Source organism: Trichoplusia ni, chromosome 23 (assembly GCF_003590095.1).
Source record: "Trichoplusia ni isolate ovarian cell line Hi5 chromosome 23, tn1, whole genome shotgun sequence".
In the NCBI taxonomy this organism is placed as follows: Eukaryota; Metazoa; Arthropoda; class Insecta; order Lepidoptera; family Noctuidae; genus Trichoplusia; species Trichoplusia ni.
Genome location: NC_039500.1, coordinates 1,552,846 through 1,568,928, shown reverse-complemented (window position 1 = coordinate 1,568,928; position 16,083 = coordinate 1,552,846). Strand labels below are relative to the sequence as shown.

The following is a 16,083-nucleotide window of genomic DNA, read 5'->3' as shown; positions in this document are numbered from 1 at the left end:
ATCTTTTAGGTACCTACTTATCACATAATACTAGACTATATTCGTCAAACTGGGCACAGGCAACTTCACGTTGGTATAGGGAAGGTATGAGGTTTGATCACCACGCTCGCTCACTGCAGGTTGGCCATTTCAGATTCCAATATTTAACTACTTATATTCGGAACAAGCCCCATTACTTATAAAGAAACTATATGGTTATCTCTATGTTAATCTGTGATGTTAATGACCAATGACGACGTCGGGAGAAACGGCTTTTTGATTCCCTATATACACTACTTTTTAGACGTTTGCTCCAGTACGACCAAAATCAAGCATATTCATTGACTAGCTTTTGTTTCTGTATCGAAGGATACCCTTATTACAATACCAACGAAGGCAATGTGACCATGTTTTTCGCCAATGTCACAAGAGTTTCCAGTCAGTTATTTTAAAACGTAGGAATAAAACCCAAAGTAGTCACAAATAAAGTCCCTTTGTTTATTAATGTGTCATTCAATTTATTTTTGGGTTTGGAATAGTACAGGAATCGTGTCCAAGATATTCGGTGAAAACGTAAACGGCAAACAACAATGCAAACACGGATATTTCTGTTGAGCCTATTGTTGAGAAAGAAGGTCGTCATTATATGGTAAATACAACTGTTATTGAGGTAAATAGCGCGCAATATTTAGGAGAAACTTAAGAGTGCTCACTTAGAATGTTTAGATTAACTATTCGATAAGACTACCTACTAAATGAAAGGCATAACAAAGATACCACATACCTGAAAAACAAAATGAATAGCTTATTGAACAAAACGTAGGTACAGTATGTTTATCTTTAGTTACTAGCTGTTACGCGCGTCTTTGTCCTCGTGGTTTAATAAAACTATAATTTAATCTGAGTAGGTAATATGCGAACATGCCCGTTTTTGTAACAAATTTCGTTTATTATTAAATGATGTCGGGGTAGCCCGTCTAGTTTTGGACCTAACCGGAGTCCTTAATCATGAGCAGATGCGGCGGGATCGCGAGTTCGACTCGCTACCCCGATAAATACGCGTGAGTAAACCGTTATATCACATAGTACATCATTTAATAATGAATCATTCTCACGACAGTTACTATCAAAATTTCGTTTATGCTCTATTCTTATTCATTAAACCATGATGGTATATATCCTACGGCCTCCTTCAAATAAATGGGCTATCCAACACCAACTGAGCTTAGTGTGTTCATACGAAACCTTCAGCTATATAATATTGGTATAGATACGATAATTTATTAATCTCAATAATAAAACAACGATAAAGTATTCAATATTTTAATTCCTTATCAAAATTATTTATCTGGTCAATACTGTTTCTTTTAGAATCTAATCATCTGTTGACTGACTTGTCACTTACATTATACAATTAAAATACTATTAAGTCTATAATTTACAATTCTTAACAACTAAAACACAATCATAATTCATGTTTCAACATATATTTAAAATATATTCTCTTAATACTTCTTTTGAAGCCGGAGTGCCTCCAGGCATAAATTATTGGATCACAGAGGCTATTACAGACCCCTAATAAATACAGAGGTCCTAAAGTCAATACTTCTAGAGGAATACACTCGTAACCATTCTTCATAATATCACATTTTACATACATTATAACAGCTACGTAGTACGGGGCCCATGTGCCCAGAAAACACAAAGTTACTAAGAGAACAGTGGTGACTGCCTTAATTTTACTTGGGTGTGTATTCGGTCTACAACACCCACCTTTTCTTCTCCCACTGCTGTCACTTCTCTGTGTCTGCGAATCGCTATCAAATTTTCGCAGTTCCATATGTTTTCCCTTTTCTAAACACTCAGATATGGAGATGACCACTGTAGGTAGGTCCACGATGAAGGCTTTATTCGTGTAGCTGGTTTCTTGGAATTCTCGTATTTTGTCGACTGCTCTGACGGCGCTGCGTAGTATGAGGATGTAGAGGATGCAGACCATGATGATGACGGATAGGACAAGGAAGGATAGGACGAGGAGTAAGGCGGAGGGGAAGACGGCGATGTACCAGCAGCGGTAGTCTGTGAACGTTTTCCCCGTCCAGCCCATAGCTGGCAGTGTTGATATGAATATACCTGTTTGGATTGAATCCCGTCATTAGAGGATGCCAAATATTGTTATATTAAAAAACCCACAGAAACGATCAAAAATGTTTGTTAAACGTGAAACCTATGAAGGTCCTTTAACTTAACTGTGCAATTCACAATGTGCAAAATGAATCAGCAAGAAAAATAGTCGTTTGAAGCTCGTTAGCGATCAAATCTAGTTAAGACAAACGTGTTTCATCGTCTCGGGGACTGAATGTTTGATGAGCTGTCATACATATGTAAGTACCTTCTTTACTAAAAACATTTAAAGCTAGTGTTATCGACAATATGCATACATCCAAAATACTTACATATAAGCTAAATACTTACAAATTACAAGAGACAAAAATGTCTACACAATACATGACAATTTAGTGATGTTTTTACTTTATTGAATTCATAAAATGCTTTGATTTTAGGCTGGCATTAATCTTAAGCCTAAAATCAAAGCAGAATTTAATATCTGTAATTAAGAATTTAATACTGGTACATTTTGTCCTTTTATATGAAAATACCTTTAGACAAATATCTACAGAGAGCATCTTGACATGGATATCAGTTTTAAATCATAACATAATTATATATTATTTATGAATTGTCAACTCTCGTTCTTACATATATATTTCTGAAAAAACTTTCTGTAGATAGTCCTGACAGACTTCTGGAAGCCTTTATGCCAGCACGTATATATAACGGGATTTAACAAACTGTTCAAAAAGGCCAAGGCAGCTAAAGGACCACCGAGCAACGTTCTCATATGCCTGCAACTTGGATTCGTCAATTTGTCCTCACAGAAAACAAAAACTGTCACAGTGATAAAGAACGGCATCCAAGTTATCATAAAACTCCCAGAAGTCAACAGCACAATGGTGATCGCTCTCCATTTATTAGGCTCTTTCGGTTCCTTTGGCTTACGACAAATCGCAGTCACGTTACAAACTTTTTTGACCTGCTTCTGAAATCTAGTCGGTTTATCATCTGGCATTAAGAGGTTCGGATTGGAAACTTGGGATTCTATAGTGCAAATACTAAACATGGAATGGCTTGTGGACTTACACTGGCTGTTAATATTTCTTAAACCGTTTGTCATTGTTTGATTAACATTGAGGTCATGGTTGCTTTTAGATTTTATGGATATTGCTGGCTTTACTTTACCTCCTTCGTTTACGTAATTAACATTGAAGGATGCACTTTTAAACAATCTGCACTTTGGTGTGGCAGGCAAAAGGTTTTGAGGGTTTGCTTTTTTGTTGGTCCCGCGGGAAATTCTTAATTTAGAATTGTCATGAGATTTGGCATTTTCTTTGATGTGCTTAGTTCCTGCTTTTACTTCTCTCACTGTTTTCAGGGCACGTACTAAGATAATGGAGTAGAGGATGACAACAGCTGTGATTGGGACTATACTGAGGAAGGAGTTGATAAGTATAAGGCTGCCTGGAAAGAGGGCTACGTAGTAGCATCGTGTGAGCATCAGCTCTGTGTTAGTCCATCCTGTGGCTGGCAGGAATCCAAGCGTTATACCTGTAAGGGGTTAACACAAACATGTAGTTACGTACAAATACTACTCGCTAATTATATTAGTTGTCTAAGCTTTGTATATAAACTACATGTATAAAACGACTAGATTTAATGTTAATAACAATAGGTCATTGAATAAAATAATTATGACATAAGAATATACTTTTCTACGGAAAATTAAGCTTTTACAGAAAGTAAGAAGAAATGTTTAAAAAGTAAAAAGTGGAATAAACAGATCAGACGTAAGACTAGGACGCCTTGTTCTGTACAAAATTTTCATACAAACCGTATGGAAGTGACGTGACTTACAAAAAAACGAAAAGTAAAAGTGCAGGCAAGACGTCAACAATTTTGTGCGTCCCCATCTCAAGTCTTTTCTATTTGTCCAATCTCTCAGTAATACTAAAAGTAAATAGAACAAAAAGCTATATAATTTAATATTACTCACTGACTAGCCAGATGCAGAGGATCCCGATTCTGACACGCGTGGTGTTGAACCACCTCTGGTAGTAGAGGCCATGGAGAATGTAGATGTAGCGGTCCACGGCGATCAGGCCGACGCTGAAGATGGACACCATAGCAGGACATACCAACATACCTGGTGAGGAAAGCAAGTTACTGATGAAATAGAAAATAATGAACTTTGACCTCCATTTTTTCCGATATTTGAGGTTCTTGGATATATCAATCGCCTAATTTAAATGAAACTGAAGGAGTGAATAATTTTGCTTATTGGATGCAATTCGAGATCCCATTGTTAGTCAACAGAAATCTGTTACATCTCCTACCGATGATGCGTCAAACTATTGGAGTCAGTTGTCAAATGCTTACTTAGACCTACATTTCAAGGCAAAGGCTATTAAGAGTCATACAAAACGACAAAACCAACATTAAATATCATTTTGTCTTTGAGAAATTGTCGTTTTTTCAGCGACATCACTTTTTGCTCGCGGTTGAATCACAAAATTGTATGTAGCGAGTGACTCTTCAATTTTTCAATTTGACATAATGGCCATCTTAAAATGATACATCATGCCTATGTATTGTGGCTATGTAGTGCGTCTATAATAATATTAATTTATCTGGTAGCATTCTTTTTTGTGCCAAAGAGGTAAAAAATGCGGTAACTTCATTAAATTATTCTTGCTTCAATTTGGAATTTTAAGTACGCGATCATTTCCGTTGACTAGTATTAAAAAACTTAATAGTTAGACTGTTTTTTTGCAAGAAAATATAATATTTGTGGATATGGAAGATTTTTTATTCAAATGTCGTCACATGACAGCTAGATTTGTCCTAACAATCGATAAATAAAATGAATGGGAATTGAAACAAGTGGCTTTCTTAAGCACATTGCTCGTTTATGCAAGAAAAACAATTGAATGATGTCAAATAGAAAAAATAATTTTGGTGTCTTTATCTTATGCATATTTGGACAACAAAAAATGCTTATTATGATTGGAAATAATGTTGACTTGTAACTTATATAAAGCTTACCTATTTGAAAGATACACAGGGGGTTGGAACTCACAGAGTTATCCACTGTCACTCCGAAAATGAGAGACATCCCAACGATGGTGTCAGCAAGAGACACATTTCCCAGTAAAAGGTACGTACTCTTGGGTTGTTGACCTGTAAGAAAAGACAACACAGTTTTAAACCTTGTAATTACCGGTACGATTGCTATGCGAGAGTCGCTTACCAACGATTATCGGTATGCGAATAAACTCTTGAATATCTTCCTAGATTACTTGATAAAGCTTTCAAAAAGGCTGATAAAGCTTGACAATCTTGTATCAATTCGTTACAGGTAGTCAGAAGCTTGAAAAAGTCTGACAGCCAGTCTAACCAAGGGGTATCGTGTTGCCCAGGTAACTGGGTTAAGGAAGTCAGATAGGCAGTCGCTCTTTGTAAAACACTGGTACTTAGCTGAAACCGGTGGGACTGGTAGCCGACCCCAACATAGTTGGGAAAAGGCTAGGCCAATGATGAATCTTGTATCGATTCTATATTTCAAAAGGTACTCGTATTTATATGGAAATTCTTTTCTGTTCTCCACGGGAATGGCATTTTGATTTTGAACGGTAAAACAAAACTAACTTGAAGCAAAGATGGTAACTACAGTGATGTTACGGAATTTCGTCATCAAATTGCATTGTCGCGTAATATACGTGAGCATGCAAAATTGTACGTCAATCAGCAACCAGGAAATGAGTCTAATTTAAGTTGCGAGATTTGATTGCAAGCAAAGAGACAGGTGAAATACCAAGAAGTTTGATTCCGCAAGACAAATAATGGAGATCAAAGAAATGTTCAATAAAACTCCTTAATTTATTCAAAACCTAACCTGGTGGACTGATGATCTAAAAAAGGTAGCTAGCTCGGACTGGAAGTACCGAACAGGTGTAGGTCCGGGTGTTGTGGTGCAACTTGGAGGAGTTTGTATCTAGCAGTTCACCTCGATAGGCTCAATCAATCAGAATGAAGTTAATTTAAATTTCGGCGCTGTATGCCAGAGTATTTCTTTGAGGATATAATTTTGCGGGCTCAATATGTAATTGATACATAGTAAAAAATACTTTTCCGCGATATTAACTATGTTATTATGATTCAATAAAAACAAATCTATTAACTTCTACATTATGCTCATTCGGAATTTACCACATATGAATGGTGCTCTACGTAATGATTGCGCATTATTTGTTTTTGTTTTCAGTTTTTTGGCGTATGGCGTCTTAACCGCAGTTATACAAATAAACTTTATCGACTGTCTATAATAGTGGTTACAATTTAACTTTGTGTTGATCAATTGTAATATACCTAATATTTGTTAGTATAATTTCAAGTAACAAGTCCCTTTGGTCTTCCTGCATATAATGTCCGCCATTTTCTTACAGACCTGGCTGCCATTTTATAAAGACGTAAATTGACAAAACATTTAGGACAAGATGACGTTGTTGACGTTAATGCGACAAGGTTCCTATCTGTTAGCAATTAGCGTTGATTATTAGGACAAGGATTTGTTTTCTTTTATCTTTTATTAAAAAATCCCTCAGTAAGGTATCCTTGTGCCGCGGTTCATAAACATTCAAACACACAATGATACCCAGACTCAGAGTATTCGACGACCACACAAATGCATGTCCTACGCGGGGATCGAATCCGCGACATGTTGCGCTCAGTACGTTTGGCGTGGCTATCTCAACTACTCGGCTATCCGTGCAGTTAATTAGCATTGATTGATTGAACACAAATGACAAGCACGATAATACACGTTACATTGTGACAAATTCAGTATTTATCAACCGTTTAACAGAGCATTTTGTGTCACACGACTTTTCAGAAATTTTATGAAATTAGTTTAGCTAACATATGTTTACCCTTTTAATGGGATTACTAAGGCGAACTAACAGACAAGTGATGTCACAGTAAGTTCCGTTAAGTTGTTTCTAACTGGTTGTTTTGGGTGACGTTCGCTGCAAGTAGGCTAAAGAAAAATAAGGTTTCAAATAGTCACCTGTCATAAGGACTGTACTAACCGTTGCTTAACCTCGATTTGGATTTTTATTACTTTTCGTTTTACCGGCAATGTAAATCATATCATCTGTGAAATTTTTACTCTGGTGACTGTAGGAGCAACGGACAGACAATCAGTTATAAATCACATCATCTGTTAAATTTTTACTCTGGTGACTGTAAGAGCAATGTTATGGACAGACAGCCTTACTGACTGTGGAGCACAAGCTTAACCCTTAAAGTAACTATTTCAGCTTTTAGGTGCACTTAGTTTACATTTGCAGCACTTCCGATTTGAAACATGCCATAGATAATAGTGTTCTACTTCTCGAGCCCTTTCATTTCATACCCATACAAAGGGAGTTTAAGAAAAAATACTTCGCCGCCATTTTGATAAGGCTCGATCGATTTTGGTCAAATATACCTAAGAACACAAAACTATTTAAGTATTCCTAAAGAAAAAAAAAATAACTTAAACAAACGTGGTTTTAAAGAACAGCAGAAAGTGTATTCCATGAGTCATCAATATAAAATTAAGCAGTCAGTTTGATCTATAGATACAAATAATACTTATGCCTATAATAGGAGTGTACAATTATTGCGTAATGTTATCAACACGTTTTCCATCTACGTAAGTGTGTTATGTTTTTTATTTTTATTTTATTGAAATACAAATTTGTCGTATTTGTTATTTTATTGAATACTAAAGACAAATATCAATTTGAAGCATCCAAGTTTGGCCAAACTAATGCCGAACTAAACAGTGTCCACATGCTTATTGCCTTTTCTATAAATTTCTTTGTGATTTACTATTAACAATTCCTTTTTATGTTCACTTTTTTTAGTTGAACCGCTAATGACTAACCGGTTCTACTTCCTTCGACGTCACGGCATGGGAATATGTCAAACTCATACCGATGAAATCCCGGGCCCATTCAACTGCCTGCCCGAATCACAATGTCACAGAAGGATCAAGAAAGGAATTTTGCCACCTTTGCTCTTCCCAAGGTCGAGGCAGCCTAAAGGTTTTCCCCAGGCAACTAAGGACTGCTAAAAACTGATATTTTTAGTAGCGACATTTCATATGAATTTCTGTGATGTTTAGTTTTTCAATGTGTCATCATTAGGTGGTAATTGGCAGGCCTCTGAAAAGGCTCTACGTTTCAGTGACGTAATCTATACGAACTACGTACAACGCCGCTTCAGTAGATACGTTTCATGTTTCAGAGCAATATTTCGATAGACTTCATTAGCTAGTTTCGTAGGTATATGCGATAGATTTGGAATGAAGTGATCACCATCCTTCTTATGTGAACTATGGGAACTTGGGCCCCAATTTTGCTATTTACAATCGGCCATTGTAAATACCAAAATTGGGGCTCAGGTTATAAATGAATGGAAGTCGGATTAAATTGGCACCATTCGTTTTATTCTAAACATTTTTATAGAATTGGAATTATTTGGAATAGTTTAAAATTTAATCCAATTGCCATTTATTTATTGCTCCTGTACTATTGAAAGATAGAAATGGTTTGTATTTATTATTGTAGTAGATCAAGTAAAAATATCTTACGTTATCATAGTAATAACTTTCGGGACGCAGATTTATCATTATTTGTTTACGCTTCACACACGCAAATTTATCGGGATCGCCCGACTAATTACATACTCAACCGGAGCTGACACAACTTGGCGACTCATGAGCAACTTCTGCTAATTGCCGCTATTCCCGGGCCTTACTAACAATATTAGACCTTTTACTCAAAGGTACATCGTAACAGCAAATAAAGTACTGAGTAAGATCATTGATCATTTGCCAGTAACGGGTTTTGATTGTAACATTGTGCTCCGGTTTGCCTCTACACAATTCGTGGTCACGATTGTCAAGCTGAATCTACAGTCAACATTCATGACATTGTTAGTTCACTAAACAACACTAAACAAATTATATTTTTTCAGAAAACCGATACGAGACTACACACACTTATTCAGGCTAATATATTTAGCTAATTACGATAGAAAATTGCGAATTAAGAATGTCTAGGGAGATTTTGCGTTTTAAGGGGTAAATAATATTAACAGCTGTTATCGATTTTGTGCAGTGTTTTCATTTCAAGTGTTGCATGTTTTTTTTACGTGGTTGCATTACCTACTTAAAGGTTAAACTACGAAAAGTTCTGATTTAAAAAATGAACTGTGTACAATCTCTAGTCAAATAACCAGAATGAAAACAAAAACAGAGTTGGTATGTTAAGATTTGAACTATCAGTACCAAAACCAGAAGCAAATTGACAATACTTAATGGCAACCTTTTAAATAAATTAACAAAGCACGTTTGGAAAATACGAATTCCTTAGCAATGAGCTGTAAGATCACTGGGTAGGTCTGTTTGTCCGGGTAATTATCGCCATCGTTGAGTACTAATCTTATGACAAGACGCCATCTTAAAAAAAGTTACCTACCTTTAAAGTATACCTTTAAACTAGGTAAAGTATTTCGTTTGTTGTTTAAATGCAATATGGATTTCTTTTTTACTACTTTTGTACCTAGATAGATCTTGCTTAGAGAAAGATCTCTTCAAACTATGCAGAGCACACATCGGAATATTTCAGGATATTCCTGACCAAAAAAGTTCCCGGTAAGGTACCTACTACTTTACTTCTAGATTAACGGGATCAGTGATGTATACTGTGAGGTGTTAGGGAGAAAGAGGACGAAGAGGTAGGTAATTATCTAATTCATTGGAGGATCTAGGATTAGATTCTTCTACTCACTTAACTGTCTTGCTTGTTGTCAATGGCACAAACTGATGAACTACTTCTTTGTATTAAATAAACAATAGACATACCGCTGATTTACATAACAATGTAATGATGATAAGTGGTATTTGACAACTTACGTGTATGCCTAAGGAAAGTTTGGATTCCTTTTAAAAGTTTTTTAATTTACTGAACTATTTAGACGAAGGAATTTGACATTCAGAAAGTTCCGGGGATGTAAGATTATGTTGTTACTTTAATATTGCAGTTTTAAAGAGGAATGTAGCTGAGTGGGTGCCGTGGGTGGTAGTACAAATATGGTACAAGTCGAATTCGCAAAATAGGTACGCGTTTTACGTTATGTGTTTTGGATATCTTAAAAGACTCAAATTTGTTTTGAACTCTGAACCTAGAAAATTAGAATGCCCTTTTAATCTAATACGGGGACATTAATTAACAAGTCTTATCTGAGTCTGTCTAAACTACAGTCTTAGTTATAGTATACAGTTAATTAATGTCTAATAGCTATCTAATGAAACTTATTTGTAGTATCATAAAAGTCAGTGATGTCGAAAACAATACAAAGCAATAAATTTACCTTTTCTGAGAATCAATCCACTGGATATGACAACAGTTAAGTTGCTCAATATGATGAGAGTTCCAATGATGTAAGCCACGGACTTGTACACCATCAACTGTTCCTTCTCAATCGTACGATAAGCTTCGTACAAGTCGAACAAATGTATCTGAGTCACTTCACTTTGATTCACATTTGATATATTCAAGTTAAAGAAATCTATCACTTCGTCTAAAGTAACGTTCGATCTAAAGTCCGTTGTATTCGATTCCATTTTCGCGACGCATTTGGTAACGAATAAAATAAATATGTGTTGTTCACGAGCACATGTCAATGCCGTCGGTGGTCGGTGAAGAATGATGGCACATACGACATCAGAGGATGAGTTTTCTGTATTTTGTAGGTATATTATTATAATGAGATGATTTACATGTTTTGAGGTTCCTTAGAAATGTCCGCGGTCACGCGATTTCGGTAAATATGCTTACACGTAGGTATAGGTATGAGCGACAGCTTCTCGTAATGTCTATGTACTTTTTATTTAATTTTGATTAACTGGTTTCCGATGCTTCAAGTCAAGTAGTTATTCAAGTTTTTTTTGTTAATTTAATTTATGACTTGTGACAAAAACATTTCCCGTTTGATCTATGTCAGACGTATCTCTCTCTTGTTTACTAGCATTAAAGCATACGGAACCGTTTTCGTTTTATTTCTAAGTACACATTATTGCCAATTAAGATCGTAACAAACGCTTAGCTCGTCGCTTTGAATACAAATTCCTCCAATAAGGATGTTTTTGACAATGGACAAGTATTTCAGGCAGTTATTAGTGGACTCCAAAGTTGGCTAAAGTCAATTGGATTTTATCCAAACATCAGTTTCGTAATCGCATTGAATGCCTTTTTATAATATAAGAATAGGTGATGATCTGGTTGTTTTTATTTGGGTGATTTCAATAGAAAAGTTTGTTATCATTTAATGGAGAATATCTGGCGTTGTCATGAATATGAATAATCTTTTTTCTATTTTTATTTTTATAGAGCGTTAATAGCGGCCTTGGTGGTGACAATAGTACTGTAGTGCGGGGATATAAGGGACCCTACTACATCTGATAAACTGACTCAAAATATGACTGTTGCCGCAAGATTGTAGACGCAAGATGGAATTCTAAATAAGTGCACGGAGTAGAGTGGCATCTTTTTTCCACAACTGAAACAGATAATACGGCCCAGACACTTGAACAATTGGATTAGATCTAAGTAACATTTTTTTTTTAATCATAGTAAAGGAAATAAACAGAATGCGAATTACATCATGACTGAATCCCAACCGCCGTTATGAAAAAAGTCTATCGTGACTTCGCACAAAAAGGTAATTCATGCGAGCTTAGAGGCATTACATACTAATCTATACATATAAATAGCATTTATCAAGGAGTTATTGATATCTATGTAATTACGGTCAATGGCTAAACAGGGGACTAGTCCTTGTTGTGAAGGATCAAGGATGTTCGATTCCACTCGTTACTGGCAGCAGAACTTCTTTTTTGAGATTCGCGAATAATTATTTTAAATAGAATGGGAAACATTTTGTATAGTCAGTGGAAAAGCGCGAAATGAAAAAAAAAACCTTGCGAAAGTATTTATTAAATACCTAAATCAAACTTTACTTCGAACATAGTTTAAGTGTTCGAATGGCCGAATGGAAGGTACTTTAGGTACCTATAACGTGTTATCAGGCCAATTATGAGAATCATGCAAAAGCAGGATAAACATTTTATTTTGTGTGCGCTACGCCTTAGGGTGTGGTCACTCAGACGCTCTGCCGATCTACATAGATCCAAAGCCCAAAGGCCATGTCACACGATGCTCTAAAACCGCGGATCCGGATGGCGTCCCAATGCTTCAAAACGGGTAACGTAGAAGGACGAAGCGACAGCAAGGTAATCAATCACACATAAATTTCGGAAAGCTGCGATGACGCAATGCTGATGCAGCGGGTGTGTGGAATCACCTCAAGAGGTTTGTTGGATATCGAAGTCTTAAGTAAACTTTAGACATTTTATTGAATATGTACAGATAACTCTTAAACTAACATCAAAAGTTTTTATTCCAATCAAGTAAGGACTAGGATCAGCATTGCAGCAGGAGCATAAGGAAAATGCTAAATTTTCAAGTTGGCTTATTTATTAAAGAAAATCTATAGAATATTAACCGTAACGCTACTTCTAACTAATCATAACATTTAATTTTGTCGAATTCAAATGCTATTTTTTTAAGATAGAAATAAGAGATAAAACAAGAAATGTTATTACAATAAAACGGAACGTTGCGCTCGTTTCATTCTACGTAACTCAAAAGACAAGACAAAAACCTTAATTACTATTGAAATTGATTTTGAATTACTATTCAAAACATTATTATTTTGGCAAAAAAGTTGTCGAAAATTCTTAATAGTCACTTTCTTCTTTTTTAATGTTATGTAATTCATGAACATCGTTAATGACACTTCATACCGTAGAACGTAACGGAACTTTCACTAAAATAGTACTTTGGTGTATTTATTACTTATTTTCTACTTTTAATTTTAGATAGTGTGTATATTAGATTTAAACCATGATGAACTTGTCCTTATTAAGGCAGTTTTCTAGGTGTGTAAATACATTTTTAACTCTTTACATCAACATAACCTCTAAATTGTTATAAAGTAAAAACACAAAATATTAATGAATTTTTCAGATTAGCTTTACGTCCGCCTTCAAGAATACCAATAAGGATCCGTAATATTACTACAACACCAGCGGTTCAGTTCAAAACGACAGACCAACTGTGGTAAGTGTAAACAATACGAATGTTTACAATCCATACCAATTTTACATAACTTCGTACTATATTTATCCATGTCAAAAGCTTATTTGCCTATTTAGTGCTATTACTGTCTATTGCTCTGGAACGAACATTAACATTGTTAGTAATATTTTATTATTTTATTCATGTCTGCTAAGGCCTACTTGAAATAGGAACTAACTAAACTTTATTATATATATACCTACTACCTTTATAAAAATTAAATAATAAATGTTACCTAGTGAGCTATAGATTTACATTACAGTCAACCACTATAAAATATTTCTCTTAACTTTTCCAGTGCAGAGCCAATGAAAAAAAAGAAAAAGATTGATCCGCAGATCGTGAAGGCCCGTGAAGAGAGACGTCGTAAGAAGCTGGAGAAACAAATCAGAAGGTTGGAGAAGAACGCCCGGCAGTTGAAACCAATTGATGAGTTGGAGGTGCCTTTGGACTTGCTCGATAACTTTGGGTAAGGGTTCGTGTTTCTTATTAATAGTAAGGGCTTTATTTCGGTTATATATCTAGACCTATAAAACATTGCAAAACTCAGGCTCTCTGTGAAGATTTGTTAGAAAAGCCTTTATTGTAAGGTAACCTTATCATTAATTAAAGTGTGTAGATACATTATATAAAGCATTATTACTTCCTGGCACACCATTCCATATACAATATGGACAAATCACTCAAACTACTAAACAAAATCTACTTTTCTATTGTTTTAACGAACCTTTTTTTGTTTGACATTAATTGCATAAACAGTTCACATAGAAAACCTGCTTATAAGCAAGAGAAATACCTGTATATAACTGGTAAGTTTAATTAGGTTTTTGTAAGTGATAAATGGTTTAATTTTGAGTTAAATGACATACTTGATGCGGAACGGCTAATAATAGATGACACAATAACTAACTATCTGTGTTACATGGTGACGGTAATGATTTCTCTTGTTTGCATTGTTTTTTCTGGAGAATGCTATAATGTGAACTTGTTTCCATTTATTTATATTAAAGCAAAAAATAATAAATAAATCCTTTATAGTAAATTATATTCCTAACATGGTTTTACTAAGTCATTATTCACATCAGACTCATTTATAACAATAAAATAATATAAATAGTTTTGTACTTCTTAAGATTACTTATGGTTATCAAAGTGAATAAATTACAAACATTTAAAAATTATTCAAAACTTTTGTCTTGTACTTTTTATAGAAAACGAAAGAGGCCGCAGCCCAAGTTGACAGCAGAAGTCATAGAAGCGCGAGCGCTCTTACAGAAGGACTGGGCTCGGTACAAGCGCGAGGAGTACATCAGCAATGTGGCGCAGATCGATAGGATCATGGCTGCACAGCGCCGGGCACTGGACAAGCTGCTTGAAGAGTCCGAGGACTTATACAATGAAGCTATTATGGTAATTATGTATTTTTAACTTATATTAAGATATTTGGTTTGTTTTATGAACAAAGATAATCTTTTTGTCGCGTGGGTTTCACAAACATTGAAGTCAAATGCAGAGACATGCTCAGGACAAGCATTTAAGGATCACATGAAAGCTTGTCCTATGAGCGACGTACTGTCTCGTCGCGCACGGTTGTTCTGGCTTGGTGACCTCAAACACTGGGCTATTGTGTTATATTGAATTATGTATGAAATGTTAACGCTTGTTATTTTGATATGTATGTATTAGTTATTAGTAATCAAATAATATTGCATATTAGTAATTTAACCCAGTCTAAGGGTAGGTGGGAATATGACTGACATTTAATAGCTAAAAAAGCTCAGTCATTCCAATGTTCTTAGCCTAGGCCGTCGACTCGGAATCACTCTTATATCCTCTGTGACTGTTAATAATATTAGTAGTAATAGGAATTGTAGTAATTCATTAATCTAACTTCGCCTTTATGTACAAGCAACATAGTGTATTTCTATTCCATATAGACCTATAGATGTTTATTTCGTCCACAGCCGGACCTGCAGTTAATCCCTTATGAGATCAAAGGCCCCGTCGCGACGCCTCCGATCAAGAGCTACGAGTCACCAGACGGCGAATACATAGACGTATCGAAGAAATGGGACAATTAGATTGTTGTGTTATAAGTTATATTAGTGTAATAAAATTATGTTATTATAAATGAGTTTTATTTAAATATTACTATAATATCGGGAGTTATTTCACCATCTGTCATTCAGTCCAGACAACCTACATACAGTAAATGTATCTATAATTACTGTGACCGACAGCCATGGTGACGCCATTAATAAAAAAATTGTGCTTCACTACACTGAAACCGTTTTCCTCATCAAAAAGTAAATTATAAAAGTTAGCGATACTTTCGCCTTTTGTATCGGGAATCACTGTTAGTTTAGCCCCTTACATAAAAAAAAATTGAAAAAATATATTTTATTCGTCCAGAATTTTTTATTCTTTTAAAATATACCTACCAAAGATATGCTACTATTATGCAGTCTGATTACCTACACCATTCAATTGATGTAAGAATGTAATATTATCTTCCTATATCTATTAATTTAAGGCCAAATGCTAGGTAATATAAAGATAATCGTTATTTTATTTAAAAAAAATGTTGAAAGTATTAAAAAACATGCTCATCATATTACGAATATCGTCTCTATAAATGTTTACAACAGATTCACTGCAACTAAAGTTGATGACTATAACCTACCTTTATACCTACCTACCTACTGGCAATATCAAAATCAGTGTTTTTTTTAATCGACTG

General features: G+C 35.1%; 2 protein-coding genes across 3 annotated transcripts; one reads left to right on the top strand and one right to left on the bottom strand.

Annotated features, from left to right (window-relative positions):
• Nucleotides 1–1,307: 1,307 nt before the first annotated feature.
• On the bottom strand, nt 1,308–12,930 carry LOC113504846 (glucose-dependent insulinotropic receptor-like). Of its 2 annotated transcripts, none has more exons than XM_026887327.1 (4): nt 10,516–12,930; nt 5,140–5,274; nt 4,091–4,240; nt 1,308–2,112 (listed from the first exon to the last, which is right to left on the bottom strand). In XM_026887327.1, the coding sequence occupies exons 1-4, from the start codon at nt 10,766–10,768 to the stop codon at nt 1,445–1,447; spliced, it is 1,206 nt and encodes a 401-aa protein (XP_026743128.1). In that variant the 5' UTR covers nt 10,769–12,930; the 3' UTR covers nt 1,308–1,444. The 2 variants fall into 2 exon arrangements, with proteins under 2 accessions (XP_026743128.1, XP_026743127.1); XM_026887326.1 differs by having other exon boundaries at nt 2,020–3,645.
• Nucleotides 12,931–13,016: 86 nt separating this feature from the next.
• On the top strand, nt 13,017–15,474 carry LOC113504847 (39S ribosomal protein L40, mitochondrial-like). The gene is made up of 5 exons (XM_026887328.1): nt 13,017–13,144; nt 13,233–13,325; nt 13,642–13,812; nt 14,555–14,753; nt 15,308–15,474. Exons 1-5 carry the CDS (start codon nt 13,110–13,112, stop codon nt 15,422–15,424), a joined length of 615 nt encoding a protein of 204 aa, XP_026743129.1. The 5' UTR covers nt 13,017–13,109; the 3' UTR covers nt 15,425–15,474.
• The last annotated feature ends 609 nt before the right edge of the window (nt 15,475–16,083 follow it).